Source organism: Pelodiscus sinensis, chromosome 2 (assembly GCF_052426305.1).
Source record: "Pelodiscus sinensis isolate ZL-2025 chromosome 2, ASM5242630v1, whole genome shotgun sequence".
Lineage (NCBI taxonomy): Eukaryota > Metazoa > Chordata > Testudines > Trionychidae > Pelodiscus > Pelodiscus sinensis.
Window position 1 is genome coordinate 251,453,345 of NC_143053.1, and position 23,782 is coordinate 251,477,126.

At 46.4% G+C, this 23,782-nt stretch overlaps 1 protein-coding gene across 3 annotated transcripts in view; it reads right to left on the bottom strand.

Moving 5' to 3' along the window:
* The window catches only part of CRHR2 (corticotropin releasing hormone receptor 2), a 274,002-nt gene that overhangs the window by 99,045 nt on the left and 151,175 nt on the right, over nt 1-23,782 (bottom strand). For all 3 annotated transcript variants that reach the window (XM_075922873.2, XM_075922874.2, XM_006120580.5), the window contains one exon: nt 5,535-5,620. In XM_075922873.2, coding sequence (XP_075778988.1) covers nt 5,535-5,620 — 86 coding nt within the window. The remainder of the gene's footprint in view (nt 1-5,534; nt 5,621-23,782) is intronic.

The window sequence follows — 23,782 nt, forward strand, 5'->3', positions numbered from 1 at the left end:
TTGTGCTTTTTATACCAAAAATTTCATTACCCGCCTGGCTACGATTAAGTTGTTTAAACAAATGTGATCAATGGTTGAAAAAATTTTGTCTCTCTGAAAACTGTAGGTACTGGGGGTACTTATAATTTGTTTTTGAAAAAGGAGTACTTTATAAAAAAAAAGGTTGAGAAACACTGATAGGGTATGTCTAGACTACAGTGTTATTTTGAAATATCTTATTTCAAAATAGTTAATTCGAAATAAGTTATTTCGAAATAACACGTCTACACACAAAATGCATTTTGAAGTAGCGTTTTGCTATTTCGAAATAGCGCATCCACACTGAGTGGACGCTGAATTGCATTTAAGGCCAGCCGGAACCAGGTCCGGTAGGGCATCAGGTCCGGAGTTTGTGTGGCTGCTTCCTGAGGCCTGTGCTTAAAGGGACCCCTCCCTTCCCCCTGGCAGTCGGTTCTCAGGTTTCCCTGCTTGCTTGGCTACCTCGATGAGGGACAGCAAAGCATTTTGTCTCTGTGTGCTCTGGTTGCCCTCACTTGGGACACCACAGCACTCTGCAACATGGAGCCAGAGCTGCCCCTGGCCACTCTGGTGCTTCTCTTGGATGCGTTGCTGTGAGCCTGGCTGCACTTTCTGCTGGCTGCCAGTCCATTGGGGGGCTGTCAGTATCCAGGAGGCCCTGTGGGAGAGCTTCCACCCTGAGGAGCACTAAGAGCCTCCCTGGTCTGCCCCACTGGGGGCCTGTGCCTCGTTCCTCCCTCATGTCCTTCCACTTACCCCTCCCTAACCCCCCCGATATAAAATAAAATACACGTACTTTCATGAACACAAACTCTCTTTATTTAACAAAACTGGGAGGGAATGAAACTCTGGCGAGACTGGGGAAAGGAGACAGGAGAAGGGAGAAGAGAGGTTGGGAGGAGGGAGCTGAAAGGGGGAAGCAAGGGGAAGAAGGGGGAGGGGAAGCTCAGGGCTCAGGGTTGGGGGTCTCGCAGGACCAACTTGATTTTCATGAGAACCTGCTCCTGGGTTCGCATGTGGCCTTTGGTGGCCAGGCTAGCAGCTATTCTGCCATAGACGGACGCGTTCCTCTGTCTAGGGCAGAGATCGTGGACATTGGGGGCATCCCCCCAAACCTGAATAAGGTCCATGATCTCCACCCTGGACCAGGAAGGCGCCATGCCCGGCCCGGCCCCATGCAAAGGTGCAGCTACAGAAAGTCCCCTTTTACAGTGCCTTAGACCCTCTCGCCCGGCCTGCTAATGAGAATGGGGCTTTGGGCCGGTGATGGGCGAGGTTTCTCTGCTGAGCTGAAACCATAAATCAGTTTCCCAGGATGCTATTCAATAGCCATCAGCTCATAATGACGCCTGGTCACATAAAGTGCAGGGGGCGGGGCACCGCCCACCATCAGGGGGAATTTGGAAGGTGAGTGGCTGGAGTATGATGTGCTAGTCATACCCATTTACACACAGGGCCCCAATGGGACCGTTCCTGAGGGTAAAGATAAGCATGTGTCTTTGTGGAGCCCCCTTGTGGGTATGTGCCAAAGGCCATCCTCAGCAGAGGAGGTGTGTTTGTAAGAGGCCCTGCAAGGGAGCTAACTTTAGCACCCGCTGTAGCATGCTGTGCTTTGGGCTCTGCAGATTTGCAGTCCTGTTCCCGGTGAGCGAGTCACACTAGAAGAATCGGGTCTGCTGCTTTGAAGAGAAGGATTTAGGAGCCTGTTTAGGCTCTTGAGTACAAGCATCCATGCCGAACAATGGCACCTTTCATTATTAAAAACAGATTGATGGATGTGGTCACTTAGCACCAACTCACCAATCTGTGGCATAGAATCATAGAATACTAGGACTGGAAGGGACCTCGAGAGGTCATCGAGTCCAGTCCCCTGCCCTCATGGCAGGACCAAATACTGTCTAGGCCATCCCTGATAGACATTTATCCAACCTACTCTTAAATATCTCCAGAGATGGGGATTCCACAACCTCCCTGGGAAATTTATTACAGTGTTTGATCACCCTGACAGTTAGGAATATTATCAGTTAATATTATTCAGTAACAATCGCACATGAGGGTGGCTGCATCTCACCTTTAATCAAAAAGGGGATTACAAGGAATCCGGGGGGAACACATTTGATCAGAAACCAACCCATGTTTTATTCTGACAGCTGAGCACCCGCTAGATATTTCAGGAATATTCATAAACCTTAATACTTATAAAGTTTGTCATCACCCTTTAAGGATCTACTAAATGAGTTTTTAAGCTTTTGCACACACAGCGGGTTCGAGGGGGGAGGGGAGAATCACCACTTTCATATACTGAAGGAATCGGTGGTTTATGAAGTTTTATGGTATTATCGTAGCCGTGAGATTTTAAAGCAAACAATAAAAGTAAAAAATCCCCTGTCGTAGTGGCAATACCCATCAACTCCTGCAAACAAAACTCATCGGGATTTGCTTTCATAAGCAGGCTAACTGTTCAAAGTCATGCAAGAAAAAGGAGAGGTGAGTTTTAGAATGTGTTTCCCTGGACAGGAACAGCAAAGAATATTATTGCGGCTTGCATGCACCAGACCCCCCCGCTTGAAGTTAAAGGAAACCTATTTCTTGTCCTAAAATCACCCTTAGGGCTTTGTACATCATTATTCCTACCTTCATCTGAACACTTGTTCCAACTTACCCCTCTCTCTTTGCACTAGGCTGTGCTAACTCCTTTAATCTTAATCCCTGGTCTCCTTCCACGGGTGACTAATTTTTCCCTATGCCACCTGTGATGTCTCAAACAGAGTCTCCCATCCACTGTGCCAGTCAAACTCAGGACAGGTCTATAAAAGTCAGGGGTTGTGACTGTACCGCAGACATATCCAAGATGGCTTTAATGTAGCTAGCCTGGTACAGGAGCAGTGAAGCGGCACCGGCAAGGGCTTCAGCGTAGGCTAATCTCATGAGTAGGCTAATCTCATGAGAACCTAGCGTTCTGGATGGACTTGATGCCACCAAGTGCTCCGGTGCGTGAGCTAACTAGATAAAACCAGACTGGGTAGGGCCATGTGCACAGCATCACCCCCATGGAATTGGCATGTGAGAAATAGTGCCAAGGCCTGCTGTAAATCCTCCCCTTGCTTGGCTAGCTCAGTGCCACGAACCGCTTCTCCTGCTGTGTTACTGGGGCTCACAACATGCAATGCTTTTCTTCACACTCCGGGAGTCACGTGAATGTGGGACGATCTCAGGGTTCATTTTTATGGCGAGTGTAAATGTCTCGCCCGCGAGGGTTGCAGGGAAGGGCTGGAAAACGTGACTCGAGCGGATCCCTAAGGGCTCACAGAGCAACCCACAGGCAAATGAAAAGCAGCCTGGTACTTCTATTATAAAACTCATGATTTCTAACGTGCTCCCAGGGTTCTGGGGGCTCTGACGTACAATTGTTGAATACACGGGGTTGGCAACATGGCTCCTTTGCCACCGCTTCCTGCTTTCGCCCCGCCCTTAATCCACCTTATCTACCAAGAGACATGAAACGAAAGCCAAACGTTGGGGTGAACAACTGAGTTCTGAACACGAGCCAGCTATTTTTGGGGCATCCCTCCTTTTCCTTTCTCTTGTGCTAGCACGAGGGCTCATGGAGATATTACACTCCTCTAGGCACGTGGGACTTCCATCCTTCACGTATGTTTGTGAAGGGCCTAGCGCCTCCCTAGCAGAGGAGAGGAAAAAACAAAGAAGAAACTGCAAATCCCTGTGCTTCCAAAGCAAAATTCAACCCCTGGGTGGAGAGCCGAGGCACTGCTTACAAACTACGAATAGGACATAAAAAGGATGGACCTGGCACAGGGGTTTGAACCTGCGCTCTCTGCAAGGTGGCCCGTCCCTGCCATCTACAAGGCCAGGCTGTCAATCTGAGCAGACAGGATCTCACACAAAGCTTCCAGCCTTCGTGAAGGAGCCTACAGAACCGAGGAATGACGTTTCCGTCCATGCTGGCGTATTACAGGGTGCGCTGGCTCTGCTACAGACAGATGTGGTCCAACTTGTCTGCTACAATACTACACTGCTAGGTTACTGCCAGTTTCCCCTCCGGCTGCAGAGGCTAAAGTGAGGATGAGGACCAGGAATGCTTGAGACCGAAAGATGCCACGTACCTTGCAGGATCAGGTGGTAAAAGCACGTCAGCGATATACAGAGATCACTATTAGTAGCAATAGCATTACAGTAGCTGCTGTTGGTCCCAAAGTACATTCAGTCCCCACTGGGCTGGGTACTGCACAAGCACACAGGAAGGGGCAGTCCCTGCCCCTAAGAGCCTACAGTCCAACTAGTCCAGACAGAGGGTAAGCATATGCTGCGATCCCAGGTGTGCCTGCAGCATGGGTGAACATACCTGAGTCGAGGTGGTTTGAGCAACAATAGTGGTGAGGCTGCAGCAGGACAGGCTGCACAAACCCACCTGGGGTGTACACAAGGGGGGGGGGAAATCAGGGCACCCCAATCTCCATGTGCTCCTGCAGGCTGGGGAAGGAGGGAGCAACAGGCGACTAGCTGCCCACTAAGCTCCTCCTCCCACCGACCCTCTACCTGCAGCCTGCTGCTGAATGGCTAGGTTGCCTCTGCCTACACCCTTTTCTCCCTCAGAGCAGGCAGCAGTGCTGGGACTGCACAAGCAGGGGAAGGAGCTGAGCTGGCAGGCACGGCTCTGCTTTGCTGTCTCCTCCCTCCTTGGACTACAGGGACATGGAGTGCCACTGCCAGGAGGAGCTGCTTCTGGGTGTCCCTGTGCTGAGAAATTGGGGTGGAGGGGGAGTCCTAAGAACCTTTCTTTCGGGAGTGTGTAATTTGCCCCTCCAAAAACATTGATGCTGAAATGCTTGTGCAGGACTCAGGGTTCACACTTGAGTGGTCAGTCGGTGCGGCGGCAGCTTTAGGGTTGTTAGCGAGTTAGACCAGTGTTTCTCAACCAGTGGGACGAGTACCCTTAGGGGTACTCGAGAGAAGTCTGGGGGGTATGTCAACACAACTGAAATTTGGAGAAAACTGATTTTTTGTTTTACATTGGACAGCATTTTATTATTTTTGTACTTTTTACACTCAAAAATGTCATCGCCCGCCTGGCTATAATTAAGTTGTTTAAACTGATGTGTTGCAATGGTAGAAAAAATTTGGGGTGTCTGAAAACTGTAGGTACTGGGGGTACTTATAATTTTTTTTGAAAACGGGATACTTTATAAACAAAGGTTGAGAAACACTGAGTTAGATCACCGCTGGCTTGGAGACGTCAACATGGGCGGAAGTCACATGGCTGCTTGATGGGCAGACAGAACCAAAGCAGGGACGGGTCCCGCTACCCTATTTAAAAAAAAATGGACACCCCCAGGAAATGAATTGCCCAAGGTCCCGCTGGGTTCTGTGGCAGTGACAGAAATAAAAACCCAATCTCCTGAGTCTCAGACCAACACATAAACCATACACGAGGCTCCTTCCTCTCCTGGATGCTGAGAAAAAGGACATCTAGAAAAAATGGAGAGAGAGATACAGACCTTGTCATCCAGAATAGGTTCGCACTGAGAGTAGTTGATCTTGGAAGCCCACGTCCCGTTTTCCATGCATTCTCTGTAGGCATTTCCTAATAGAGACCAAAATAAATGAATAAATAAATGCTCAACCTCACCCCCCCCAAAAAAACCAAAACCCACAAAACACAATAACAAAACCCAGGGAGGTAGCTTTACAGGCATGGAAGTTAAATGAGAGCCTTTTTTCTGGGCAAATAATGGACTCTGCCGCTGGGGAAGGAGGGTGGCAGAGCAGATCACTTGCTAGGGAGGGAAGAGAAGGAGAAATAAAAAGTATTTATAAATAAATACGAAGACAACGTGTTTAGAAGATGCTTGCTGACTAGGATTAAGGAGCGCAGCCAGAGACACACTCAAGACACAAAAGGACGGTAAAGAGCACAGAAAAAAAAGCAGCGTTGCTGTCTCTAAACCTCTGCAGTCCCTTAGGACCAACTCCAGGCTCCTGGTTCCAGAGCTGTCACCTCTTTTGAACAGAGATCTGTGTCTTTCCCCTTGCAGAGTAGAACATTTCAAGGCTACACAGTTCCCAGCCTGCACTGTGATATTCCCCATAAGCCAGAGAGTATAAACCCGCAGGCGTCTGCACTTTGCTTTCTCTCCAACGGTGGTGAATAGCAGTGCCAGCAGTTACAAGTTACCACACAGTTCTTCCCAAGCAAGCACATTCATTCTGAAAGTGAAAGCAATACCGAAAAACCACTGAAACCAATACGAGACCTTGTATGCCCCCTACCGCTACCAGAGATCACCCACAAACTCCAGCAGGGCCTCTGGTAGAAGTCAGCCCATCAAACCTCACCACAGGGGTTTCTGAGGTTGCAAGTTCTTCACGGCCTTAGCCCAGAACTATCACACCCACGAATAGGTTAGTTTCTCTTTTATACAGATGGGCCTTTGACAGTGAGACCCTGGAAAGAGGTGATCAGCAGACAATGATCCCCTCATGAGGGCATCTGGGCTTCTGTGTAAACAGGAGGTGAGGAATTTGACTCCTGAAGGAAACAGCTTGATGTTTGCAGTTCCCGGAGTCCATTCCCATCCAGTGCATTGTTCAGTATAGTCCTTTGAAATTCAGAACTATTCCCAATGTTCACATCACATCTTCCCCATGCAGAGCTGACATGCAATCCCACCCCTTAGAATACACAAATGGTTCATTTAATACAACAGACTCCAAATGTACTCAATTCAATAAGATCCCCCTCTTCTCTCCTTTTGGCTCATCTGAGGAAGTGGGTTTTGCTCACAGGAGCTCATGATTCCGTATATTTTTGTGAGTCTCTAAGGTGCTTCAGGACTACTAGTTGTTTTTAAAGTTACAGACACACACAGCTACCCCTCTGAGATTTTTAATTCAATAAGGTTTCCCCAAGGATATTTCAGGAACTTGACGTATCCGTCACAGTCTTTAAATAAATTGTGTAAAATTGTTGGTGAAATGTTGGGTGCCTAACACCACAACTTGGAGCGCATCATATTGTTTACAAAATTAATGTTGTAAGAAGAAGGCCTAAAACATAAACCCATGTATCACAGGCCCGGTGTGAGGCCAGAGGCCCAGGCATCAATAGTCAAGGCGCTGCTAAAATAAAGCAAACTTAAACTGTGAGCAAGAGGCAGGCCCTGCTCACAGAAGCTGGCAAGAACAGGGCTGATATTGCAGAAACACTGTTACCTAAGAAGTACTAGGCACAGGCCGTAAACGCATTCCAGAGGGATGGTAAAGGAACATCTCATTAAGAAACATCTTTGTACCAACACACTCCCCACAGATAAGAGGGACGTACCAATCCTGGCTTAGGATAGGGTCTAAAATGACAGCATGATGTGATGTGTAACTTGTTTGTACCTTTACATAAAATGTACCATAAGGGTGTTGCCCTTATCTGGCATAGGGGGCACTGGAGATTTCCGCAACTGACTGAGCTGGTTCATCGTTGTGGCTTGGTAGACAACTGTACTCCATTTGACAATAAACCTGGCCTGGTACCTTTGATCTTTCTCTGATTGTGTGGTCTTTGGGGCTTCTCTCAGCATCTGCTGTACTGCCTGCCTGTGCAGAATAAATGGAACGTACAGGGGGAACACACACATGCAGCCAATCGGTTTTCATCATTGGATGGAGCAAGATACCTGTCAGGACACCACAGTGGTGATTTCTGACCATAGTTATTACTATACAAACTCCCTTGCACTGGTGTACATTGGGACTAAAGCCCAGATCTACAGTGTGAAGTTTTGATGGCATAACTGTTGGGCAGTAATGTGAAAAATCCCCACACTCTCTAGCTTAAAATAAAAACTCCCAATAAAACTCAATAAAACCCCCAGCATAGACACCGCTATTCTGACAGAAGAATGGTTCCATCAGTACAGCTCATGCCATTCAAGTAAACAGAGATTTCACACTGGCAGTAAAACCTCCTCGAGTTGTTACACACATGCCCTGCCTACACTATGACCAGGGCTCGACAAATTAGGCAATCTACTCACCCGTGGCAAGTAGATTTTAGCTGGGCGGGGCCGTGCAGCATGCGCTTCTACGCGGCTGGCAAGCGGGGCTCGCCGCCGCTTGGCGAGCCCTGACTATGATGCTCTGCTGGCAAATCTACACAGCAAAACATATGGGCTACGTCTAGCCTGGCATGATTTTCCACAAATGCTTTTAACGGAAAAGTTTTTCCGTTAAAAGCATTTGTGGAAAAGCACATCTAGATTGGTACGGACGCTTTTCCGCAAAAGCACTTTTTGCCGAAAAGCGTCCATGCCAATCTAGATGCGGTTTTGCGCAAGAAAGCCCCGATCGCCATTTTCGTGATCGGGGCTTTTTTGCACAAAACAATACCGCGTTGTCTACACTGCTTTTGCGGAAAAACGTGCAAGTCTAGACGCAGCCATGTAGTGTAGACAAGTGCGAGCCATTGACTCTTCTTGGGGGCTGCCTTCCTCTGCAGTCTACTATATATTTTAGAAAGTTTGTCAGTCTGTCTGTCTGTTCAAGAACTGCTCTCAAATTCTAAGAGCTAGGACCACCAAATTTGATATCCTCAAATCATAATTTAAAGCAAGGTCAGGGTTTGGTTGTGGCAGGACAATGGGATGTGCCTGGAATGGAATTTCTTATAAAACCATATAGAATCGCCAGGCAGGTGAAAGGGCTGGCTGGGGGTGTGCTCCCTCCCTTGCCCGGAACTGTCCCAGTCCCAAGCCTCCCACCCTCAGGCACCCTTTTAGGAGGGGGCAGCTCCCCACCCCACCCCGATTCTTACAAGGATGTTGCTGGCTGTTCCCCAGCAGGGAACAGGGAGCGAGGGGAAAGTGCACAAACTTAATTGAGTTAAGGACCCAAGCAACGCTGGGTACATGTGTTAGTAGCAGATAAAGCAAACTACTCAACGATTCAGGCTTTGGGTCAAGCTTGGCGACCTTCCTGACAGAGCAGTCAAACTAGTCACGCAGGCTGAATTCAGGCCAGCTGGCTTTCCCATTGGCTGCTAAGATTCTCACTGTTAGCTGCATGAGATGTCACAAGTGGGGACAAAACAACAGTTCAGAGAGGCTGGGAAAGCAACATGTGAACTTTCTCTGAGTTGATTTCAGTTTTAATTGAGGGCTGCTCCGGCCCAGCCAGCCAGTGTTTAAAAAAACAAAACAAAACAAAACAAAAAACTGTTCACAAAGAGCGTCTGAATCTCCTCGTGGGAACACTGGTACAAGGGAGGTGTAACCACACGGCAGTCTGTGGCGTTACACCAGCACAAAACTGTCCGGAGTGAGATCAGAAAGACGACCAAGCTGCTTCTGCCTTTTTGCCGGAACATTCTGTATGTCTCAAAGGCCAGTATTTGGTTAATGAGAGTTAATACAATACAGACTCCAGTTACTCCATTTTCTCTCCCTCCCCCCCTTTGATATAATTGCTTTCCCCTCACTGACTCCTCTGAAAGCAGATAATAATATCACTGAGCTCCTTTCAGAGCTCCACTGGATTATTTGCCAATTCTTCCCGTCCCCTTATTTTAAAAACCTCGTATCACCTACAGAAACAATAGCAGCTGCTCAGTGCAGCATCAGACCGGAGATTATTCTGTGCTGTAAAAGTTCTCTCTCTCTCTCTCTCTCTCTCTCGCATGCATGGCCCTTCCCCACACCCCTGCTGGGGTACCAGTAACCTAAATGTTTGAAGTCCTTGCAGAGAAATGAGTTCCTCAATTCAATTTCATGTTCATTTGAAATGTAGCCTTAAGGGATCCATGAGGCGTGCAAAACAGCATGCGTCTATTCTGTCGTCGGGAAATACTCCAGATAATTCTGTGGCAATTTGAGAGGAAACGACATGGCTTTGATGTACAAACTATTTTATTTTCTATACATGCAATCACCTCCTGCTCCACATGGAAGCTTTGTGCAGCTTTTAAGTTTTTTCTCCTTGTCTATCACAGGCTGTAGCCTATCACAGAGAGAGGGACAGTTAGATAAACATAAAATAAAGACTAAACAATTCATTAAGATGCACACGGGGTAAAAGCTAGCAACTGATTATCTTCTCTACATCTTACCTTCTTCCTTCCTTTCCCCCCACCCTTGCTTTGGCCCATTTGCCTTTAATATACGGTCTGGGCAAGCCAAGCTGTTACATAGCTGTGCAGCATGGATGGCAGGAATAAGGATAAAACCAAGAGCCCAAATGCCCACATGCTGCTTAAAACACCTTTTTAAAAAGCAATCACTGAAGCAATTGCTAGGATTGGGTGGGATGGAGTTTTTGGCATAAATTTCCATTATTTAAGAATACTTTGAACCCCTTTCAACCTACCAGTACCTAAGTTCAAGAAGACAGTTCACAAAAGACATGGCTAAGAATCAACATGTGTTTGTTACAAGAATACTCAAGAGCGTTTGAGATAGGATACAGGGGTGGAGGAATTGAACTGATGGCTACTGACTTCTAGTGCTGTGCTGATGGCCAGGTAGCACTGATTGACTTCCTATCTTGGAAAATGACCCGTCACTCTCACAGGTCGTGTGTGATGGGCCAGTCCTCACCTACAGACAACCCCCTAATCTCCAACAAATTCTGTCCAGCAACCACGCAGCACACCTCCATCATACTCACCCAGGAACCTACTCCTGCAGTCAACTCTGGTGCCCACTCTGTCCACACATCTACACAAGCGACACCCTCACAGGACCTAACCAAATCAGCCAACACATCAGAGGCTCATACAAATGCACATCCACCAATGTGATCTATGTCATCAAGTGCCAGCCATGCCACTCTGCAACATATATTGGCCAAACTGGACAGTCTCTACAACAAAGGATTAATGGACACAAATCAGATAGTCAAAATGGTAACACGCAGAAACCTGTTGTGGAACATTTCAACTTGCCCAGGCACTCACTCATGGATCAAAAAGGGTCTATATTATTTCAAAGCAATTTCAAAAGTCACCTGGAGAAAGAAAGTGCAGAACTTGGTTTCATTTATAAGTTTGATACCTTGAATAGATGCAGAGGGGTGGCCGAGTTAATCTGCAACTGGAAAACCGTAAAAAAACAATGAATAGTCTCGCAGCAGCTTATAGACTAAAAACACATGTAGATGGTATCATGAGTTTTCATGGGCACAACCCACTTCTTCAGATGAATGGGGTATTAAAAGTCCAGATCCAAGAATAAATAAGAAAAAAATAGTGAATAGAGGTTTCAACAAAGACCTGACCTGGTTGGGCCGCTACTTTCCATATCCTAATGACATAAAAAGCTAAGTACCGAGTACTTGAATACTTAGAGCCCACTCTATTAGCTTCATTTAGCATGGACACTCTAATTGACAATATTTTTTCTGTTTTCCCCTTCCCATCCCCTCTCTCTCTGGGTATGTCTACACTACCACCCTAGTTCGAACTAGGGTGGTTAATGTAGTCAACCGGAGTTGCAAATGAAGCCCGGGATTTGAATTTCCCAGACTTCATTTGCATGTTGCCAGGTGCCGCCATTTTTAAATGTCCGCTAGTGCGGACTCCGTGCCCGCGGCTACACGCGGCACGAACTAGGTAGTTCGGAATAGGCTTCCTATTCTGAACTATCTGTACACCTCATTCCACGAGGAGTACAGGTAGTTCGGAATACGAAGCCTAATCCGAACTACCTGGTTCGTGCCGCATGTAGCCGCAGGCACGGAGTCTGCACTAGCGGACATTTAAAAATGGCAGCACCCGGCAACATGCAAATGAAGCCCGGGAAATTCAAATCCCGGGCTTCATTTGCAACTCCGGTTGACTATATTAACCACCCTAGTTCGAACTAGGGTGGTAGTGTAGACATACCCTCTGCTATTTATTTGCATCCTGGACTCCTTAACTCCATTCATCTGAAGAAGTGGGCTGTGCCCACGAAAGCTCATGGTACCGTCTACATGTTTTGTTAGTCTCTAAGGTGCTTCAGGACTATTTGCTGAGGGTTTTTAAAAGTTTTTTTCAGTTACGGACTATCACGGCTGCCCTTCTGAAACTTTCGTGGTGTTTGACAGAGCTGGAAGAAATGATACCTTGAGATAACACTGCCACAAATCTTCAACAAAACCTGACTGTGAAGTGACGCATGGCAGAGCCCCTCCTTGCTTACAGCATGGGCTACAAATTCTGTAGGAGGCCATTCGATTTCACATACTGTTGTATGCAGCTGAAACTTGCCTACCTGCTTGTGCTGATTCATAGCTTTCTCCCATAGCAACAGAGTTGGATATAATGGGTATGAAACACTGCCAGTGCCTTGAGCCAATGAGGAGAGATGATTTTATAGCTCAGATTTCGGCTCTCAACATAAAGGTTCATGTTATTCTCCATTCCAGCACACACACTCTCTAGCTATGCCTAGATTGGCATGATCTTGCGGAAATACTCTTTAACGCAAGAGTTTTTGCGTTAAAGTATTTGCGCAAGAGAGCGTCTACACTGGCATGTGCCTTTGCGCAAGAGATGTGCTTTTGCGCAAGAGCATCTGTGCCACTGTAGATGCTCTCTTGTGCAATAAAGCTCCAATGGCCATTTTAACCATCGGGCTTTCTTGCACAAGAAATTCATGTTGCTTGTCTACACTGGCCTCTTGCACAAGAACAGTTGCACAAGAGAGCTTATTCCTGAGCAGGCGCACCATAGTTCTTGTGCAAGAAGCACTGATTTCACACATTAGAACGCCAGTGTTCTTGCGCGAGAACTCCCCGCCAGTGTAGACAGGCAGCATGTTTTTGTACAAGAGCATCTGCTTTGGAGCAAGATCGCGCCAATGTAGACACAGTGACATTGTACAAAGTGGCCTTACCATACAACATAATGGAAGTTAATTTCATCTTTCTGTTAGCTGATCTGACACCAGGAACAGCTGAGCAATTAGCCACCATTCCAGCAGGCATTGGTTGAGAAAACACCTGACCGCATTCCATTGCCCTCTGTTTTCATACACACAAACATTGAACACGTTCATATTGGGGCTGACATTTTCCTGCTTATTTTTGGGCCAAGGAGGTTTGGGGTGTATTGCAATGACAAGCTGTCACATTCAGTTCAAAGAGTTTCCAGGTCCCGCCTGAATCCTAGGGGGCACTATAGGGAAATATGTGATCCAGCCAGTCTTTAAAGAGCCTGCCTAGTGCAGAGGCCTTAAGAAGCAGCCTGTTTGGTTTGGTTTTGGTTTCTTGTGTGTTATTTCTAAGAAGAAAGCAGTGTTACATTGCAAGTCCAAAAAGACAACTTTATGCTTTTATCTACATTTGTGTGTGTATTGTGGACATGGTTATCAGGGTTTATTTGTTTTATTTTCTGCAACTTTGAACAAAAACACTTTGGCAGCTTTTTTAAATAGTACAACGGTAGAAACTTGTACTTTCCCTTTGTAAATAATTCTAACCATTAAGCAGTGCTACAATAAATGACTTGAGTTGGATTCTGAAACTTAGCATGATCCTATCCTCATTGAGGACTTCTATTTTGCACAGTGTGAAAAAAAACTGGCTTTGGATTTAATAATTTATATGATGCTTGGACAACTGCCCTGAATATAGTGCAGTAAACAATATTCTGAATGCTTTAAGGAAGTACTTACATGCTTTGAATTTCAGTTCTCCATCTCTGCTTGTGAATGTAAAAATACACACGTGTACTTTGTAGGTGCCAACACTTAATGGTTCTTATTCCTGTGCAATGGAGACTTCCCAGCTGCAAAACTCAATTTGCCTAATGAGCTTGCCCATGTTCAGATGCTGGAATATTTAAATGTGGATGGCAGGTATGCAGCGATTCCGTGCATGCGCATTGTGGGTATGAACAATTAAGTCCAGGAGAAAGCTCTCTGGAAAATCTGGCCTCTGGTGCTACATCTGTCCTGCCCTGTTAGAGGTAGAGAGGCAGCCAGAGAAGAGCATTTGCCCCGGGACAGTGAACTCCTGAGCAAGGCAGATTTAAGTTCTCCATGGGGTTGATAAGGATTCTGCCAGCAGAAGCTACACCAGGGAAGTGCTGAATAATGGCTTCTTCTAGCTGCTGTAGTCCTACTCCTCTGCCAGGTAGCCACACTCACTTTTTGGGGGCCCATGTAAAAGCTGCACAAGACTTCAGGAGCAATGTTAACTTAGCCACATGGAACAAGAGCAGAGTTCCTTCTAGGGGGCACACACCAAGATTTTGACCCCTGCGCACATGATTAGCAGAGCCATGCAGAGGCAGCTCAGCTGCTCCAGGGCGGAGCCATGGTGGGTGACTGCCCTGCACCAGGAATAGCTGGGCAGCCACCATGCGGTCGTGGCCCCAGCTTCAGTCCTTCCCCAGCCTGGAGCTGCAGCCAGGACAGGCCACATGGTGGCTGCCAGAGTTGGAGCCTGGGCCGCAGTACTAAAAATAGCACCATGGCCCCAGTCCCAGCACGTGGGGCAGCCGCCTGCCACATGGCCGCACCCCATGAGCTGGGACTGGTGCCAGGGCTGTGGTGCTATTTTTAGTACCATGGTCAGGGCCCAAGAAGCCACCACGCAGCCCCAACCCCAGCTGCTCCTGGGGTGGGACGGGCTGGGGCTGCCCGTGGTGCTCTTTTTAGTACTGCGGGCCCAGCCATAGAAACCAGGCAGTGAAGGAAGGGGGAGGCACAAGGAGGGTACAGGAGGTAAGGTAAGGTGCAGGTGCCAGGGGGATTTTTGGGGGGAAGCAGAAGGGCAGACACAAGGAGGGAAGTAGAGGGGAGGAGACAAATGGGCACCAGAGAGCAGAGGAGAGAGGCAGGGCAGGTATATAGAGGGAGGTATTAGGAGAGAGGGTGGGGAGGGGAAACTATAGATGATCAGAGTGGGGCTAGAGAAGGGGTGGACATGGGGAAGGGAAAGGTGGGTACAAGGGTCAGAGAGGATGGGGAGCAGGTCCCAGGAGGGATGAAGGGAGTGAGATGGGTGGGAGCCAGAACAGCAGAGGAGGGTGAGGAGTGAAGGCAGCAGCAGGCAGCAGGGGAGCAGATAGGTGGGAGGCATGGCAACAGAGATGAGAAGGGAGAGGTGGGTGCCAGGCAGCAGAAGGGGGATGAAATGGCAGGTGGTCTTCAGGGTGCAGAGCATGTTGTGGGAGGGGGCAGGTTTCATGAGGGCAAGGAGGCGGCTTCCAGGGGGCAGAGGTGGATGGAGGAAGCAAAGTGTATTGTTGAGTTACTGAGGAGGGTTTGCAAGGGGAGTGGGCTCAGATAGGGATGGTATTGGGGGATGGTGGCATGGGTCCACCTGAGAAAGCTGGGTCCAAACTGAGACTGGATGACTGTGAGGTCATTCTAGGTGCCTCCTACTTGCGTGCGTACCACAGCTGCACGATATTGTAGCTTTTCTTAAAGAAAAGGAACTAAACTGTGTGTCATTCATTTTGCTGGTTTCCTAGTGGCTCTGAAGTGAGATGAGCCACATTCTGCTTCATAGATAATTCAAACATCCCCCCCCAACCCATTTCTGTCTGGCAGCTTTAGCTGTTTTTGAAGTAAAATACAGGACTATGTAGCTACACCAGACTAACACGGCTACATTTCTATTACTTAGCTGTTTTTGTGATCCAAACAGATCTTCCAGCACGAAGAATGGAGATTTAATAGCACAGTAATAACTCTGGAACAAAAATAAATGTAGGGTTTTTTAATCTGATTTAATTAATTCATGCATCTTTGTAACAAAATGCAGAGTTGTTCAACCGGAGGCTTTGCAACTATGAACATGGAGTTAGTGATCAGACAACAGTTGTCTGTAACTCAGAACCACCAAGGTAAATGGTTTCATAATGTATAGAATGTTACTTGATATCTATTTTAAATAAAAGAGGACCATAAAAGTTCTTGCCCTACAAGGACCTTTATCAATCCTTGTTTTTATATATACAAAAAGGTAGAGAAAATATATTTCTCTGAATACTTTGAATGTTTGTTAGAGGACATAAAATGAAGTAAATACCATAATACATCACTCTTTTTAGACAAACAAATTATTTTAAAATAAATTTAAAATAACAGCTTTAAGAACCAGATCCAAAGTTCAATGAAGTTAATGGAAAGATTCTCATTAACTTCAAGGAGTTTCAGAACAGGCCTTAAATGTCCTTTGTTTTCTTGTCTGCTTGCTTTTTTTTTTTAAAATTAAAAACTGCAAGAAATTCATTGAACCCATCCAACATGTGCTTAACTTTACACAAATTCCTTTGATGACCTTTCATTGCAAATACACAATTCTTTATATTGAGGAAAAATAAGACCTCTTGTAGTTGAGCTGATCACTTGAAATAATACAGTCAAGTACCTGTGCATTCTGGCATAAAGCAAAGAATATTATTTGTCACCTTGCTTATACATTATTTTATTAATAGACATTCTAGCTTTGAAGAATGCTTATGAGTGGATCAAATTAGACAATTAAGGGAAATCTGCACTTGATTCCTTAGAGAGTTTTAGCTCTGATTTATGTGTCTTGTGTGCAGAACACGCATTCCATGTAACTACTTTTTCTAAGCTGGGTATTTTTCTGTAATAAAAAGAACCGTCTAAAATTATACTGGATTGACTTCACCTCTGATCCAATATAAAATCTAGCCCTGAGACACAATGTGTATGAGTAGAAATATTCAATACACTGTTGTCTAGGTGTGCAATGGAGAGTGTATTCTATACAAGCTCAAAAAAGCCAATTAACATTGTTCCCTGAAAGGAGAGACAGATTTAACTGAGGAGGAAGCCTAGATGTGGTAGGGTCTGGGAGAAGGCTATAAACAGAGAGGCTACGTCTAGACTGGCATGATTTTCTGCAAATGCATTTAACAGAAAAGTTTTTCAGTTAAAAGCATTTGTGGAAAAGAGCATCTAGATTGGCACTGATGCTTTTCCGCAAAGGCACTTTTTGCAGAAAAGCGTCCGTGCCAATCTAGACACGGTTTTGCACAAGAAAGCCCCGATGGCCATTTTCGCCATCAGGGCTTTTTTGCACAAAACAGTTTTCAGCTGTCTACACTGGCCCTTTTGTGCAAAAGCATTTCTGGAAAAGGGCTTTTGCCCAAATGGGAGCAGCATAGTATTTGCGCAAGAAGCACTGATTTCGGACAGTAAAACGTCAGTGCTTTTGCACAAAATCAAGCAGCCAGTGTAGACAGCAGGCAAGACAGCTTTTGCGGAAAAACTTGCCAGTCTAGATGCAGCCAGAATGTTGGCTACTAAAAAATTGTCAGTATTAATTTTCTTTTTCTTTGATTTCATATAAACAAACATTAGAAGTCATGCACCCTGTTAATTATTCCTTGTTTTAGCATTCTTTCTTCCACAACATTTTAAAAATATTTATAAGATATCTGTCAATAACTTGGACGCCATGTTGACACACGTCCGAACAAGTGCACCTCAATATGGGTGCATGTCACGGGGTGGACTCACACGGTGCCTCTTGCCAGTAGCCCTGGGAATTAGCTTGTCGGCTCACTGGATGCCTTCCTCTAGCTAGTGTCTCCCTGGGTCCGCACTTCACTCTCCAGTCCAGACCTGCATCATTCCTGGACCGCAGCATCCTTTTCAGGACTCTGCCCCCTGGCAGTGCCCACGCCAGTGTCTCTCAACCCCCTTCTGGGGGGAGTGCTTATCAGTCTCAGTTCCCTTGTTACCCTCCTTTCCTCAGTGACCCACTGCCCGTCTCCATCTAGCCTCTGCCTCAGGGGCAAACTGCAATCTGGAATGGCCACTCAGCATTGGCGAGGGGGTGTGGACCTGCTGCCTTTGCCTACGTTGGCTGCCCCCCTGCAGCCCTACTGCTCCTCTCAGGCCTTGCATCAGGCCCTGCAGCCTTAGGGTGAGGTAAGGCCAGAGCTCCCCAGCTTTGGAATAACTCCAGGAAGCCGCCTGCTTCCCAGCAAGATTTAATCCTCCCCTCTTCCTCCAGGAGCCCTTCTTTATATCGCCCCCAGCTGGGCACTACTTCGCAATAACTGACTCAGCTGGGGCTTCATTAGCAGCCCTCACTCAGGGCTGGGTTTTTGCCCTTAAAGGGCCAGTGCAGGGCAGATGCCCTGTCACAGTGCACAAGACAAAACTCACTCTGCTCACGGATGGAAAATCTGAGAGGGAACACTGAGCAAGAGGTACCATTAAGCACACAGCTGAGAATAAGACGTTCATTTGTAACCTAGAGGGAAGGGCAGCGGAGTAGAGTTAACTTTCCTTACGGATGCTGAACTTCACACCCATCAGCCCCCATAGGCGCAGCTTGAAGTTTCCAGCAGGGCTCGTTGGCACAGCCACAGAGACCTTCTAGATCACCCACTGGACTGCGTGGCTGGGAAATGCCTTACTATACCACGTGCCTACCAGTGGCTTCAAGGGTCCCCATGCAGGTGTGCCCAGGCAGCAAAATGTTCCCTTAAGAAGAGAGAGGCCATGAAAAAGTCGCCCCTCAGATCTCACTCCATCCTCCTCCTCTTTACTGTCCCTTTACCATGGTGGCACCTCTGAAGCCAAGATATCTATTGGGGAAAAAGCAATAATCTGTAGAAATACAGAGATAGCAGGGGTGAAATCCAGGCCCCACTGACATTGCTGGGAGTTTTGCCACTGATTTCAATGGCACCAGGATTGGATCCCAGAAATGTATTAATGGTGGGAAACTAATATCACCAGTTTGGGTCAAATGTAGTCTTTAGGAGGAAGGATGACCTGGTTCTTAGGGTGCTAGCCTGAGATATGGGGAAGCCCCAGTTCAATTCCTTGATCTACTAGAATGACCCTGGGCAAGCCTTTCCATGCTTCAGTTCCCTACTAGGGGTGTAGTTGATAAGCTAATAGGTCGATGCTATAGACTACATGCATTTCCCTCGCCTGCCAGTAATGTTTTTAGCAGGCTGGCAAGAAGCCCGGCTCAGTCCTGGCTTGTGACGGGTCCGGGACCTACCCCCACTGCGGCTCTGCATTTAAAGCATATTAGGAGCCGGGCGGGCAGGCAGGCAGCCCGGGTCATGCTGGGTCAGGGAGGTCAGACCACCCTCTAGACTGGGGCTGCTGCCACTCCACGCTGCTGCCTCTTTATCAGAGGCAGCAGTACAGGGCAAGAGGCAGCCAGTCCACCAGGGGAGTTGATTTTTAAACTGGCTCGCCTCACGGACCAGCTCCCACCTGGCAGGGGTCTTCTTAGGAGTAAGGCCAGAGCCCATTGGCTGCCAGCCCCGCCCCAGGGACTACAGAATAGTCGACTAACTGATAAGAATTCTTGAGGTTACTCGACTATTCAATTAACCGATATTTAACATCCCTACTTCCTACCTGTAAATATGGGAATAACAGCATTTCGCTGCCTCACAGGGTGTGTGAGGATGAATGCATTAAAGACTGCAAAGAGCAATGTCGACCATGTAGGCACCCAAAAGAGAAGAGCACTTTACCAGAGCAGGAGTTATGTACTTATTCAAAGACCTGATTGAAATGTCACTAATCACGAATTATCCTCCGTTACATACAAACTTCCAGCTCACAGTCACAAAAACACGTCAGATATTTGACCCTCCGCTTGAATGCGCTTGTCAGGACTGGCCACAAAAGGGTTTCCTGCCTGTTGGCTGAAAAGCACAGTGGTGGGGGAGCAGGAATAGTAAAGTCTATCTCAAAGAGCAGACCTATCCCGGGGAGATGTTATTTCATTTGTCACAGGTGGCTCTCGGAGAGAGAGAGAAATTTACTTTAATTTAACTTTATTAAAGATAGTGGATTAGAACTGAAAAATCTGCAAATCATGACCCTTGTAATCAAAGCCCTTAATGAGAGAGATGATTATTTGAAGAAGCAAATGATTCCCACCCCCTCATCTTCTCAGAGTGGTTTGTGACAAATAGAAGGAAAACTCTTCGAGGTGTTGGAAGTAATCCCATTTGAAAGTAGAGTATGAAGTAACCAGTAAAGGCAAGCTGTAGCCATAGTAACGGAACAGCTCCTTCCATTTTGTACAGTTCCTTCCATTTTGAAGGAGCCCAAACCTAGAGCTGAAAAAATGAGGAAGAACGGTTCTTGCACAAGAGGGGGTTTTTGCGCAAAAAGGAGCCATCTACACAACTCCTTTTTGCACAAAAGCCTCTTGTGCAAAAGCAGCTGCTAATTAATTATGCAAAATGAAGTGTGGCAATATTCCAGGCTCCACTTCATTTGCATAAGCTTTTCCAGAAGAAGGCTACAGTGTAGCCATAGCCCGGGTGCTGGCCACCACTTCTCCTATCCATCACACATGGACAGAGAGCAACAACAGGATGGGCCCCACAACTGAGATCTGCAGCGGGCAATGCAGCTATTTGTGACAATGATTAGGGTACTGGGCTGGAATGTGGGTGTTTCCGGCTCAACTCCCTGAACAATCTTGATTTGGAGTAACTGGGATGAAATGCTCTGTTCTAAATCAGAGCACCCATGATTTAAAAGAAAAAAAGGGGGGGGGGGAAGGGAGGTATCAGAAAAACAGCCCAGGTGGTTATTCAATTCATGCTGATTTCACTCCTTTCTCATTGCAGTTTGTGTATAGAGCATGGTCCTCTCTCACATTAAGGCAGGGTGGGCAATAATTTTTGGTGGGGGCCACTTAAGAAATGTTTGAAGTGGCATGGGGCCACCCTGGAAGGGGCGGGGCCTCAGGCGGAAGGGGCGGGGCCAGGACACTTCCGTGTTTCCCCACCTCCAGACCCTGATTGGTCTGGGGGTAGGGAAACGAACAAAGTCTTTGCCCCCCTTAGAGAGAACCACCAGCTGTTCTGGACAGGGCACGGTGGCAGGAGACTTTGAGCGCTTCCCCCCACCCTCAGACCCTGATTGGCCTGCGGGCATGGAGCTGCAGGGCCTCCATAGGCCAAATCAACTTGATTGGCGGGATGAGTCTGGCCCACAGAGGCCCTTTTGCCACCCCTGCATTAAGGCCTGGTTTGCATGGAGCAGTCATGCAGGCAAGAAGGGTATGACTTCTAAAGGGCACTAATTGGTCTGTGTAAACCCTGCTGGTGTGTACTAAGTAAACACCATGTTAAACTGCCACCCCTGTGTAGTATTAATGATAAAAGGCAAAGGAGACTACTGTCTGAACAAGAGTTCACATTTGCAGCCGCTCTGAAATTGGCGCATGCTGCAGAATCAGCAAATACAACTTTGCAGGATCTATAAACACACAACGCAGGGCAGATGGAAATAGTGCGCAAGAAAAAGAAAGTAGGGGGGAAATGCAAGGCAACTTGGGAAACAGATCCAAACAGCTGGCAGAGAGTGGAGGCCAACACAATCCAATGGATTGCAGAGTGAAAAAAAATCAAATGTCACATCTGTAGCTGACAGGGCATATTTCAGGTGTGTCAAAACAATACCAGGCAAGCAGACACACATGCCCAGTTTCATGTTCTTGGTACTTTCCACATTCTTTAAGTGAAAAATAATGAAAAAAGTGAAATAGCAGTTCTATGGTATAACTGATACTTCTGAGATAGGTCCCATTCATATTGGACTGTCTGTAAAGGGAAACAAAATGTACAATTTGAGCTGTACATGGGAAATAATGTAACTATTATGAGCCAAGAAGTATATGGGACCTGGTGGAAAGATAGTGAGTCACCTCCACTGCAAAAATGTAAGACAAAATTACTACCACACTGGAGAAGCTACCACAATGTGAATGTTTGCTCCCAGGGACAAATAATGCACCTACCATTTTTAGGAATTTTACACACTGGTTCAGTAGAGGAAGACTGGCTGACCTTTCACTGGATTCACTGCGTTTGTTTGAAATCAGAACATAATCTAGTTCTGTAAACCTTAGATACACAGACGTACAGAAAGATGAACTGGAGACTTTAAAAGGCACTATTACTAAAGTCTTCTTAACCCAAATGTCGTACCTTGTTATTTCAAACCCAGATCTGTACCCTGTATTGTGAAATAAAATGTTGAAATCAAGTTAAAAAGACTACAGGCAACTGGCATAATCGAAAGCTTTCCTAGATAGGCTGCCCTAAAAGTACCAGTAAAGAAGCCAGATGGCTCAACATAGACTGTAAATAGTGTCTTAATTAAAACAGCTCAATATCCCCAAAACTGAACTGCTCTTTGCAATTTTAGCTGGAGGCCAATTGTTCACAAAGTTACACATGAGCCATGCCTGCCAACAGATCATCCTGGAAGAAGACTGCAAGCAGTATGTCTCTGTAAATTCCCAAAGCTGGTTAAAATATAACTCAGTTACTTTCTGGCATGTTCTCAACCCCTGCCATTTTTCAAAGAGCCGCTGAGGGACCGGCTCTGATTCAGGGAACCCTGCCTGTGGCAGTGGATATTAATTACAGTTCCCTCAGAAACAGAACATTTACAGAATTTAGCAGAAGAGCAAGACAGGCTAAAGGAAGCATGTCTTCACTGAAAACGGTATCAGTGTCCTTGGGCTATCACGTGGATGCCCAGGGACTCCACCAAGTGAGAGAGAAAGTCCAAGCAATTAGGGATGCTCTGGTAGCTAGGACTATTTCAGAGCTGAAGGCTTAGACTTGCCAAATTTCTCTAGTAAGTTTTTGCCCAACGGAACACTTCTAACACCTCTGTATATGCTACTTGAAAGATGGATTAAATGGTACTGGAAATCAGCTCATAAACACATGTTTCAGGATTCTAAACTACTGCAATAGTCCTTTTAAGTGGACTATTATTAGATGACCAAAGAATGGATATTGGTTTGGAAGGAGTATGGCAGAAAGGTATCTAGGGGTTATAGTGGACCACAAGCTGAATATGAGTTAGCAGTGTGATGCTGTTGCAAAAAAAGCAAACATGATTCTGGGATGCGTTAACAGGTGTGTTGTGAGCAAGACACAAGAAGTCATTATTCTGCTCTACTCTGCGCTAGTTAGGCCTCAGTTGGAGTATTGTGTCCAGTTCAGGACACCACATTTCAAGAAGGATGTGGAGAAATTGGAGAGGGTCCAGAGAAGAGCAACAAGAATGATTAAAGGTCTAGAGAACATGATCTATAAAGGAAGGCTGAAAGAACTGGGCTTGTTTAGTTTAGAAAAGAGAAGATTGAGGGGGGACATGATAGCAGTTTTTAGGTATCTAAAAGGGTGTCATAAGGAGGAGGGAGAAAACTTGTTCATCTTGGGCTCTGAGGATAGAACAAGGAGCAATGGGCTTAAACTGCAGCAAGGGAGGTTTAGGTTGGACATTAGGAAAAAGTTCCTAACTGTCAGGGTGGTCAAATACTGGAATAAATTGCCCAGGGAGGTTGTGAAAGCTCCATCTCTGGAGATATTTAAGGGTAGGTTAGATAAATGTCTATCAGGGACGGTCTAGACTGTATCTGGTCCTGCCATGAGGGCAGGGGACTGGACTCGACAGCCTCTCGAGGTCCCTTCCAGTCCTAGTAGTCTATGATTCTATGTGTTTTTGGAATCGGAGTTGTTTTAGTTAAACAGATGGAGGACGGCTAAGGAAAACTAAGTGAATTTGCTGAATGTGTCTTTTGCTGGTCGTAATTAACAACAGCAAGATTGAGAAGGATTAGCTGTCATTTTTGGGGTGCAAAAGTTTCATCATAGTTTATATCTATACACAGATTTAGAAGTGTGCACAACTGAAAACCTTAGTCTCATTGTTTAGGAAAATGAATGCTATGGCACAGATTAAGAACCTATTCATACCCCATTGTACACAAAACT